Below are 12,746 nucleotides of genomic sequence, written 5' to 3'. Positions count from 1 at the left end.
AATGGCATAATTCGTGAGTGATTGATACCGGTATTCCCATCTCGTCTTAACCGCAGAATAATCACCCAGATCCCAAAGGGAACTCTGCTGCAGAAAGCTTAGAAATTAGTCTTGAGATTGCCACGGTAACCATGGTAACAAATGCTGGGAGATCATGATTAAGACAGCGTAATTCAATATGTTTGCCAGGCAGGCTTTGTTTGAGACATTGACGAGTGGATATACAGGTCCCGTGGGTGAAAAGAATCGTGACGATGCAAATGGTTTCTTGCTGTCGGCAAATAATTGACATCTTCTTATAGCTAGCTCTGAAACCAGGATTTCAAAAACCAGTACAATGTGTATGTACATTGTACAATGTACATGTACATCAACTTGGAAAATTCCAGCCTTTTCGCAAGAAGATATTGTATGTCCATGTACTGTTCCTGCAATATATAGTCACTTCCATGATGCCACCATCAGTCCCAATTTAAGTTGAGACTGTCCCAACTAAAGTGTTCCAGTTGGACCATACCAATTGAGTTGTCCTACATGTATACTTTAGTTTTTATGGCAGAGTTTATAATGAAAATAAAATTGCTATTTGCCAGTTTATAGGCCTACCGTACATGTCGCCAAAAAAAAGTAAACTTAGGCCAACAACAAGTTAATACCGGTAGATTCTCCAGCACTTGAGTGGCACTTGGCAGTTGGGCCCGTCCCAACTTAAGTTGGGACCAATGGTAAAGTTGGAGCGTAACATACATGTACATATGTACATAATTTACAATGTACACACCTGGCTATCTTGGTGCAGCATTGTTGTACAAACACAAATGTATCGTCCAGGTAGGCCTAGTATTTGAACACGTAGATCCTTGAACCATTTTATGATCCCATGCAACTGTACACTAATGACTTCTAAGCAGGTTACTTGTAGTTTTTCAGGAAGACCTAGTTATCAGCTAGGAAATTCACCACTTCCCTGCCGATGCTGTGTAGCGTAGCCAGAATTATCGATCCTGTATGCACAATGAATCACTCAAATCATGATTTAGCCACAAGCTCAACAAGCCAGCAGTTACCGTTTACTAGTTTCCAAGTGGTTATAAATGTTATGGGAATACCTGGCAGCCTGGACAAAAAAAAGAATGTCACTGAACATGCACACCGTTGGAGAGAAATTGGATGTTAAAAAAGTCAATTTGAACCCAAGGAAGTTAAGAAATAATGTAAGGCAAATTTAGGCTTTGCTTGGTCGTAGCAGTGCATTGTACGAACAATGTCCTTTCAGTCCAGTCACAAGCAATAAGGTACAAAAGACAAGTACAAGTACAAAAGACTGCTTTCGTCACATTTCATTTGAATAGCTTGTGACTTGACTTCAGACTGGACGGACTTGTGATGGACTTGACTACAATGTTAGTAATGTTCCTCTAATCGTGATAGAATGGCTACAGACTTGAGCGGAGTCTACACACAGGAAAAGTCAGTTTTTGAAGGAAGACAGGGCACCCGTGTTGTGGATATGAGTAACAATATGAGTTTGAGTCATTAGTGGTCTGGGCAGCAGCTGGCTCGCTCCATACAAAATACTTGTAATTTAGGATGTGGCACAATTAGTTGTAAATTGTCCGTTCTGAACGTGAAGACAATACTGTATCAGCGTGCTATATGATTATTATTGGCAGAGCATAACATTCCTGAGACCTGACATTTCATATTGTAGGGAAAACATGGAGAGTCAAGGTACGTATAATCCTTCTTTTTTTCAAATTTCTTATTTGTCTTGCGTTGTTTGAAGCTCGTCCTAGATTTGTTTTTCTTATAAATCGGGAAAGCAGACACAACTCACATTGTTCTTTGTGTGACTGCAAAGAGCTGTCCATCCAAGTTCACAACACTCATGACCGCAAGGGATGAAATGCGGTTTCCAACTTAAATACTCTTGCCACTGTGTATATTCCTAGCGTGGTTGATGTCTTGCTAATTGGCCATTGTATGCTTCTTCATGAAACCCTTTTTTAATGATTTTTTTTTGAGACAGCAGGGTATGAATTTCTTGGAGTGTCTGTTGTCTTAATATTGGCATACTCTCTTATGTTCTGTATGTTGTCTGCTTTGACTTGAAAACTTTAAAGCTGTACAAAATGTAGGAAGAAACATTTATAAAACATTTAGGGTCAGCGGGATTGGTTTAGAAAAATAAAGTCTAACATGAGTCAATGTGGCCCATCAGGCCGGCATTTATCTCCGGTTTCAGTAGCATGAAATGATTGAGATTATTTCTATTCCCCCTGGATGGGATGCTAGTCCATCGCAGTAGGTTACTCCCCAGCAAGTGTCGGTACCCATTTATACTCCTGGGTGGAGAGAGGCAAGTGGGGATGAAGTGGCTTGCCCAAGGACACACCATTTGGCCAGTGGCTGGATTTGAACCCCTGACCCTCTGATCCTGAGTCACAAATCCTAACCACTAGGCCACACTCCGCCACAACGGGATACAATATGTAGACCTGTGCTGTACTTTAAAATGGAGGAATGTAGGAATGTTGGACTTTTAATTTTGTAGAGTTACAAAATTGTTAGTCATGTTAGTGACTTAATTAAAGCGGCTACATATATTTCATTTTCTTTTGACCTGGGCAACACTGTCTCTTGCTGGAACAATGAGTGTCTGCAGGTTCTTCTTATAAACAACCAAACTCACGAAAGAGATTTGCTTTCTCAGAATTTTTCCGCAGACTTTCACCAGTACGGTACATGTACCGGTACCGTAGGCTGAATCAAGTGCCCATCCTGGACCAGCATTCTTAAACTTGTCTTTTTAACAACAAATCAAAAGTATTTTATCTGATCGATTAGTTCAAGTGCAGACCTTAAAGAAAAAAGAATCACACATTTTCAAGAAATTGCATCATGCCATATTTACTTTGGGTGTACCGTACTCTGGTAATAGATAATTAACATTTAGCTTTCAGTAACAGTAAAATATGTACAATGCAGTAGTGCACTGGGGTACATCATTAAGAATAACTTCAAAAGATTGGGATTTTTTTTTTTGGGGGGGGGGGAGTTCTGGGTAGTTTGCTGTTCATAATCTTGGAAGAGGACTGCATTAAGGAGTGCATTCTAAATCATACTGACCGATGTAACAGGGACACAAAAACAAAAGTGGACGCCAAATTTATAGAATGAACCAGTAGTAATGATTTTCAGATAAATTATTTTGTTGAATTTTATGCTACTCATTACTCGTTGGATATCGCTGCCAGCAGTGTAACCTTTCCTCCCTACTGGGAGCTCTAGATGTACAAATGTAGTCTTCCCATTTAAGCAATACATGTACATGTAGCCAAATTTGCTATCATCTTTAATAGCGATATTTTCCCCACGCGACACTCACACTACAATTATATTGTATTGAATGCATACACTTGAATATTACACATATGATGAGATGTTACAACGTACACAGCCAAGGGAATATCGCTGTCACAGCTGTCACTTCCCTGTCGGTGTGCGTGTGGGTGTCTGTGTGCGTGTGTTGCAGGTACAGCCACAATCAACGTGGCTTAACTACAATACACAGTAAACGCTACCACCCTCAGTACACTACAATGTACGTGTGTCTGTGCTGAGTGGTTTCTGTTGTTGACTGCGTTGCTCACATACAACAGTTGGTGGAGCGCTGCGTCAGATCGGAGCAAGTGGCCGCGAAACGGCCATATGGTTGAATCGTTTGGCCGAAAACAATACACGGAGGATAAGTCTGGGCAACTCTGAAGGAGTGAACAAATGAATGGAAAAGGTAGAGTCAGCAATTTTATGTTTCTGCGTTGTTTGTCTCTTTTTTACAAAACATTGTGTGTGTGAATGTGGGTTAATATTGCATGAAAGGAAAAAATGCCTTCACTGTCTGAAATGTTGAATATTTGATTTGAAGTTTGAATATTTTATGTGATTGGATTCACTTCAGCACCTGTTCCGTTCGTGATAAGGAGAAAACCTTGTACAATATGAAGTGAACAATCTGTTTTTAAATTGCACCAGGCAGAATTGTATGATGTCAATTTACATAAATTTCACTTGCTCAGGGAAAATTGATATTTTTCCCATTTTTTTTATCTGAATTTGGTTAATTATTACCAAGTTATCTTTGTTGTTTTGTTACTTGTTTCATTTTCACATAAAATTGCACGCACATTATCACAACTGTATGTGCTGTCAATTACACACGGATGATTTTATGTTTTATACAGTGATTTTGTAAATTTCCACAACCGGTATGGGATGTGTGTACATGTAAAATTGACAGTGTAATGTTGTCACATTTTAATTAATTAATATGCCGCCTAAGTGTTCAGATTCCATTTTTGGTGTTTTTTTTTATTTAATTATGTCCATTAGATACAAAATAAAACTATTAAGGCCTATCTGTGAGAAGTGATGGATTTGCTGCAAATGGCTAAAGAAACTGAAATACATTTACCATACTTTACAAAATTTCCACAAGATTGAAATATTAAAACTACATGTATACAAATTGAGTGAAACTCCCAATTTATTTGTTTCATTTAGTTTTGTTTTATGTTACCGAACATACGGTTCTGAGGTCAATATTGTGATACTGTATTGTAAACTTACGTAAGTTATGGCGGTTGTGACAGGTGTTGCATTCATTGTATTCACAGAAAAAAAACCTGTTTATTTGCTTTAATTGGTTTTCCTTTTTGGATGCTTTAATTAAGAACTCTATGAAACTGCACAAGCTGCCTATATTCTTCTCTTTCGTTTCCAAGGTACATGCATTTTGTAAGTGGACATTTGATAAATTGTCAGAAGTTCTGAGCCAATTATGCAAATATGTCGTGCTAAGGCCAACAAAAATAGTTTTGCTTCCGGTTTCCCTACCGGGACCTATGTACCCTATCCTGACAGCCCCTACCCTAAGTTTTTAGGTTTTGGTTGTTTTTTCTCATTTTTTTCCATAACAGAATTAAGCTAGGGGCTGTCAGAATAGGGTACCGTACATGTAGGTAGGGAAACCGGAAGCAGAACTATTTTTTCCCCTTAACCTAGTGTATTGAAATCAGTGAAGGAATTCAACATCTTCCATGTTTCAGCTCAAACTTCATTGTGCTACATGTAAATTTCCCTTTGATTTCACCTTCTAAGTTTCAACACTATTCCTCTTGAAAAAAAAAATTATTAATAAATGCAGTTTTACACATGGACGAATTTGATTAGAGATCCTGGCAGGCAAACTTTGCCGTCTTTCATGGTAGACTTGGAATTTAATTAGATCCGAGTAGTTGTTCATTAAATCAAGCGCTGTCTTATTTGATTGATGATGAACCATTCTCTAGTATAGTGCTAGTTCAGTGGGTGTTGCACTGGGTGAAATTATCCAACACACATTGACTGCAAATGTGAAGCCAAATTGTTTAAAGTGTGGAGAATACATGTGCACCTCAAGGTGTTTCTGAAATCCTGGCTTCATTATCAGATCAGCTTCATCTCCCAAGATTAATCCTGCCACAAGTACATTGTACCTGTGTTGTTCTACATGTGTAACCAAATGTGGCAGGATTCAGTGTCTCTATAGCAGAAAATCATGTTCTTGAAGTTGATTCTGTCAAGTTGTACAAATGTTCTAGGAGACTAAAATATGATGCTATAACAGCCAATATTTTCTCAACACGCCATAACTCCATCAGCCAACATTACATTGTACACAGCCATAATTTGTATTTGCATCAAAGTAACGCACACACCTGATACTAACACTGTTCAAACACCGCAGTGTGTACATTTTGTAAGTGAATAAAATTTTAACTTTTATTATGCTAAAGTTCCGCCCAAAATGTACATGTAGGTTAAAAAGGTCTTGAAGAAGAAAAAGTTTTAATAATCTTGAAAACGTGTGAAGAAACCATCATCTGTTCATTGTGAATATCTGTAATTGATCCTTATTAGTGAGATTCCTGAACTCTTAAAAGGGGCCAGATACATACATATGTACATGCATACGTATTGTCATTTCGGTCACTTACAATGTATGTGTGTGATGTGTGGCAGTTTTCAAAACTTGACCACAAACAATAACTTTTACATATTTGTGCCACATTTTTCTGGGAAATATGATTCTTAAATCCTCACTACATTCCCCAACTGGTGTAAACTGAAGGTCAATTTGAGCGTTTGTTTTTGTTTTTCTAAATTGCAGTACCGGTACCAGCCTTTTTTCACTCGCTTGAATCAATGGATCATAAGATCTACATGTATTTGTTTTTGTTTTCTTTAGTTTTCTCGTCCAAACAAAAGGAGGATATATGAGGGAAATAGAGGTACCGGTACATATCAACATGTTTTTCTACTATCAGGGATATATTCATTTGTTGCTGTTATGATGTACGATGTAGAGGTATTTGATCAATATCAAATGTACCCCCCTAATATCATGTGTACATACGTGTACATGTATGTATCACGTGCATTGTAAACAATGAAAAAAGTGTCAGCAACTCCCCTTTTATTTGGATATTGTACATACATGTACACGTATACAACACGTAATGATTGTGAGACACCTGAATTCTGATTTCACCTGAAAATCACTTTAGTCATATGCATTAGGCCCCTATGTATCAATTTTACATACCGGTACACATCGACAACTGCCTCTTGTGTTATACACATGTACATAAAAGTTTGGATTTTAAAACTGTTGTTTATGTCTTGAACTTTTAAGAACTTCTTATTTGCTGTTCTTGTACATTGTACTTTGCAAGAATGTAATGATAATATGTACAAATGTATATACATGTAAATTGTAGCCCATGTCGCACGCGTCAAGACAAAGAATCCTACTTAGTTTCCATGATCATGGTTCTATTAACCTTTAAATCTAGCCGTCTGCTATGACTGTGACTAAATGGAAGCACCTGCAACCCGCTCAATGGCACGGTTTCCCCAGCTCAATAACCTCAATGTAAAATGTCAGCCATGAATAGAAACGTGGCCCACGCCGGCCCAAATGTCAAGACCAATTGTAGCCTGTCCATCGTGTCTGTTGGATATCCGGAAAGATATGCCTATTGCTACATTACAATGCCATTCATTAAAAAATGGTTTGGAGTTTAGAAACTTTGCCTGCATTAGCAAAATTTGAACAATTGTGGCCTGTCCCTCATCTGGAAAATAATCGGCGACATTAAAATGCGATTGGTTATAAAGGCTTTTTTCCTTGTCTTGTTTTGATCATGTCGGCTGTCAGGAGTTTGAAGTATTGATTCATATGTTTTAAGGAGAGGCAGAGATTTTGCTCCTGCTGATTTGTTTTTGTATTGATTCTGACGGGGTGCAGAACGCGATGTTTTTAGGCTGTCTGCAATAGTCTTGGCAGTTTTTGACTGTGTAACATATTCCTTGTCATGTTTGTAGTACCTCTGCTTGCATTGCGTTCTGGATTTTGTTTGAACATGAGAAACACAGGAAACATGCATGAATGGAGCTCTGCATTCTGTATTGAGCATGCAAGGTTCGCTGGTTCACAATCACTTTTCATGTGAATGTCTTAACAATTAATTAGGCCTTCTACTGGACTTCTGTGTTAAAATTTATCCAAGTTGAGGTTAACATTTTTCCTTCTATTCTAGTCATCAGTTCACAATATTTTCAATATGTTGTAAATTGTAATGCTTTCTTCTGTTTCACAGAACCTTAATAATATTGCCCTTGACTGGACAAAATTAACAAATCCTCCAAAATTAATCAACACTTTTTTGCCATTCAGCCTCAAACCTCTAAATCATCCAAAACCGCCTGGAAGATATTGGACAGTTGGAGGATTGAGGAAGGTATGGGTTAGTACATGTGCAATGTACGTGGTGCAGGGATGTACTGTAGGCCTACCGGTATTCCCATAAAATCTTGCAGGTTTTTGAGTTCAACTTGCACACTCTCTTGAGTTACATACATTTGTAACTATTGCTTTTTTACATGCTTCAGGTTTCAAACTTTTTTTAACCCTGTTAAAAGCACAAGTAATTATTGAAGTCAAGTCACAAAACATAAGCAGCAAGATTTGCCATGGTTCGAAATAAAACAAACTAGTGTGACATCACAAATTTGCATAAATTTGCATTCAAAGAATTTACATCACAAAGTTTGTGTTTACATTCACTTTCTTGCCAAGTGCCGGTACGAACCAGCCTTTATGTATCAGTGCGGCACTAAATAAAACTGCAGGTAGAATGACTGTCTACAAAATGAAGATGTTTCCAACATAACTTGATCACCTTCTTTTGTAGAATGACATTTGAGTAACCATAGTGATGTAACCTTTTCCATGGCAGCACCACACTTGCCATCAGAATTGGAATGTGTACATGTACGTGGGTGGACTCTTTGCAGGAAGAGCATTGTATGATGTTACATGGCCTTCACAAGAAAGCATTCGCATGCTGGTTTGGCACGTTATGACCCAGACTGTGACTTATTTTCATCTGAATATCCTGGAACGTGTGGCATCTTTTGAGTCGGGGCACGTGGCTCCGTGCTCAAACAAGAAAGGCTGCCTTTTTACCATTTTCCAGAGCCAAGGGATACACCACAAGCACCTACTGGCATGACTGGTTTGTGTGCAAATAGCGAGAAGTACATGTCTGCACGTCTTATTTTATTGTGAATGTGCACTTAGTGTCTTTGCATGAGCATCAGGCGATGTTAGCAATGCGTTCGTACCTGGTACATGAACCATTGGCACTCAGCATCAACGATCGCCAAATACAAAATTCCTCCCTTATCGCCAGATTTCTAGCCAGACCCACTCCCACAGGGAACATGCCTGTACTGTCAGATGTAAGATCGTGGATGCTAAGAACAGATATTATCAGATCATGGAGGCAGACCTTGTCTCCAAGGCAGAAGGGAAATGCGCTAATGCGTGAAATACCTCCTGGCTGAAGCTGCATTGCACGGCCGTGCCGATAGGCTGGTGGGCATGGTTAGGGACCGCTGGGAATACATCAGCCGTTTCACGCGCAGCCAATTTGGGAGGAAATTTGGCTGAAATTGGGTGACAACGAGCATGCCTTGGGACCTGCAGCCTTAAAATTCTGGAAACGTAGACTTTTTTTTTTTTGCTTAAATTTCCGTACAATACATGTACAGTATACCGGTATGTGTGCACTGAAGACTATAGCGGGTATTTTGCCCTACTTTGGGGTTAGCTGACCCATTTGACTCAGTAAACCGACCATTGCAGGTCAGTCGATTGCTTTTGAAATCTGTACTATAGGCAGAAGGTTGTGGGTTAGAGTCCCAACCGAGTTTTGCTTACAAGTGAGATTTTCTTCATAATTTTCTAAAGTTACTTGGAACATGTACCTGGTAGATCTGTGAAGGGTAGACACAGGAGAGACTTCCATACAGCAGTCTAGCTCCTGGGGCTATGGGATTAGAGTTGTTTTTGCTCTGGCAATTCGGGAACAAATTTGTCTCATCGTAGGCTAAAAAAGAAATGGCTTACGATAATCTGGACTACTTGTAGAAAAACAAGATGTTTTGTCTCATCACCTACGGCTACAAATATGGAAGTTTTTCAATCTTGTTGTTGGCAATTTAAAGAGCGCTCCCTGTGGGTTTTTTTTTTATTATTTCACCTCCAATTTTTTTTTTTCATTTGCTTTTTTTCATAGCACTTTAAAAATTATTTTGACAATTTAGCTCAAAATTTTGCACTTAAAATATGTAGGTCTTAATGTACACCATGCATGATGCATGGACTTTCTGGGAAAAACCATTTTGAATCAGTTGAATAGAGTTTTGCACACTCTGAGACTTTCTCAGACTTGAGTTGTCTTGTTTTATAAAGTGTTCCAAGTGATAGTGGTTCAAGTATTGACATACGTGTACAGATGAGACACTCCTAAAACAACTGAATCGGTCATGCTGTATGATCAGGGAAACCCAAGTCTGAGGGCTGCAGATCGTTTTGATTAAAAACTGCAGGATGTTCCCTAGTAAGTCTTACAAAGTTACATACACCAAATGTAAACCATCACATCTGATCCAGGAAGTTCTGTCAAGTTACAGACAAAATATCCTACCAGTACATGTACAGGTACGTGTAATTAAAGTGGACTTAGCAACTTGATGCATTGACAGTTCTAGGTCAGTAAAAATACAGTTCATCAAAATGCACATGTTTGCCGCTCTGTAGGAACATGTGGCTCATGTTGCTCATGGCCTTTTGAAACTATCGTCTTGCTTTAGAAGCGTCCATCGTAAGCAGAAGCGGGTCTCGTCAAACACGGTATGCAAAGCTGATTGCTCACACAAAATCATTGCTCCTCTTCATCAGGCCATGAGACCACTTTTCAGCAGCCATGACTGGAGCGCATGTCTCTACCCTCACAGACTAGTGTACTCTCCAGGGTGGAGAGAGGTACATGTAATTGAGTAAAGTGTCTTGCCCAAGAACACTACCCTATTTTCCCGCATCAGTTTTGGAACCCAGTATCATGATAACGCATGAGTTGAACACCGTAACCATTAGACCACGGCACACCTCATGCGTGATCATAGTCGTGTGCGTTGAACTCGACATCTTGTTGGTAAAATGTAGATCATGGGTTGGAGTGCAGCTCGTGGGGTTATAGTGCGTGTGTCCTTGGGCAAGACACTTTGTCTTATTGCATGTTCCCACCCTGGAGGAAATAGGTACCACTTATGAGGCAGAGATGGTTATTGTGTTTGAATAACAATGTGTGGAGCTGCGCCAAAATTACAGTTACATACGTACATATTTTTTTCTGTATTTTTTCCCAGAGGGCTGAGATGGTTCAATGAATATTTTATTGGCCCAATAGGTTAGGGCTATTATGATGTAAAATTCTCCAACGTAATCATGGTTAATCGCTATACAAATAAGCAATATTATTATTCAGAGTGTAATCACCAAATTAAAGAAATGCCTTGCGGACATTTGTTAGTGGATGCTCAAAGAGGATTACATGAGAACCTTTCTCTGAAATTAACCATGGGATAGAGAAAAACATGGTGAGCTCTGGCGTAGTGTGCCCTTCAGAAAAAGGGATTTTGTTGCTCGCTGCATGTCTTGACAGGACTCGTCCGCTTGTCGCATTTGATTCCTACTGTTTGCCTTGATACTTGATTCAGCTTCATGCATTATTCATCAGTTCTTGCACTCCCCCTGCTATGCCGGTGAGGGGCTCCGTTTTGGATCAATATATTCCACCTTGGAGGCACAGTGTAATCTCTCGCTAAATCTAACCCGTGGGCATGCTGTCTTGCTAAGTGTCACAATTATCCGATCTTTTCTTTCGCATGTACTTGTAAATCTTTCGAATATTATTTTTCCTACATGTATGCAGCCTACTGAAAATCCTGTGCACAAGTTTCTTGTTTTGTAATTTAAAATTGTGCAGTTGCAGTAATTGGCAAACTTCATTTCACACGTTTCAAAGCAAATTTTTGAAAAGTACCGGTTATAAAAATTAAAATCAATGTCATTTTGTTAAAAACCCTTGCATGCTTTCTTGATATTGGGCATGATGGGGAAAAGTTTTGAAATTGCACAGTTACGGTACCTTAATTGTAGCGGAACATGAATATTTAAAGATTCTAAATTTCCCCGGGAAAAAGTCCAACACAAATCCTACATGTGTTTCAGACACCTCAAAAAAGTATCCCCAAACACTCGACCATGGGTACCATGTGTACATGAGAGAAATGCAAAGGATTTATGAAATTCAAGCAATTCCTACCACAGACGATTGGATCGTCTTGTAGGAAATGTGCAAGACTTTGCCTTACACACAGCAGAAATTCACCGCGCTCCACTTTATCAAACCACTTGTCCAATTCGATTTGGATTGAAGCTCCACGTTTAATTTTGTTGTCAGAAGGTATTAGTCCACGAGGCGAGAGCTGTGTCAGATGTGACAGCTGACTGTAGTCAGAGAAAACGGGCAACGTAGTTGCGGGAAGGGTGGGGAATGTGGCGTTTCATGACATTTCCGTGTCCGAAATTTCTGTTTGGGGTTACTGTATATGTGAAGAGATTTGTAAAAACCCTTACATACCGTACATGTAGTGATCAGTTTTGAGATGTTATGGTCATTAAATTTGATTTTTCTGCATTAGAGCATTCAACTTTTATGAACTACTATAATGTTTGATGATTTAAGAAAGAAATTAACCAAGCCCTTGAAAGTGCTTCTGTGTGATAAATGTAAAGTTTAAAATACATGTACATGTATGAAACTTTAACCACGTGTAGGTTTTTTTACCTCATGTGAACATGTGCATGGTACATGTACATGTAAGTTGTTAAATTTTAATTCAGGATTATTCAACTGGAAAGCACGGGTATGCATTCAAAAGTGCGAGTAATTTGTGTCAGGTTAAAAACATTTTGTTGTGGGAAAGTGATGGTGATTCTGATAGGGGAAGATTGTTTCCCTGAATGTGCAGTGGATACAACATAACTGTGGCAGTACAGTGTTATATTTATGCAGTGTACATGTACATCAATGTACATATTTTTTTTCCAAATGTTCTTGGTACTACAGTGCAAACATGTTCAATTACATAATTATTGATAATATCAATATAATTATATCAAGTACAAATGATAAAGAGTATAAATTGCTCAAAACATCCCATAAATTACCCTGTAGAGAAAAGCAAAGTTCGCTTTTGGCTGCCTGCTTAAAGGATAGAGAAGATTGGAG

The 12,746-nt window shown here is 38.8% G+C and overlaps 1 protein-coding gene across 4 annotated transcripts in view; it reads left to right on the top strand.

Moving 5' to 3' along the window:
* Window positions 1–12,746, top strand: part of LOC119724982 (myotubularin-related protein 9-like) — a 30,732-nt gene that overhangs the window by 3,672 nt on the left and 14,314 nt on the right. Inside the window, exon 1 of one of the 4 annotated variants that reach the window (XM_038196341.1) lies at window positions 1,661–1,731. The exons of 1 other annotated variant lie outside the window; for it this stretch is intronic. In XM_038196341.1, coding sequence (XP_038052269.1) covers window positions 1,719–1,731 — 13 coding nt within the window. In that variant the 5' untranslated portion in view covers window positions 1,661–1,718. Of the gene's footprint in view, window positions 1–1,660; window positions 1,732–3,550; window positions 3,794–12,746 lie in introns of those variants that run through there. 2 more of the 4 variants (XM_038196340.1, XM_038196342.1) reach the window with 2 other exon arrangements.

The sequence above is a fragment of the Patiria miniata genome, unplaced genomic scaffold, assembly GCF_015706575.1.
Source record: "Patiria miniata isolate m_02_andy unplaced genomic scaffold, ASM1570657v1 HiC_scaffold_18, whole genome shotgun sequence".
NCBI classification, from domain to species: domain Eukaryota; kingdom Metazoa; phylum Echinodermata; class Asteroidea; order Valvatida; family Asterinidae; genus Patiria; species Patiria miniata.
The sequence above is the reverse complement of the archived record's forward strand: the minus strand, read 5'-3'. Positions and strand labels throughout refer to the sequence as shown.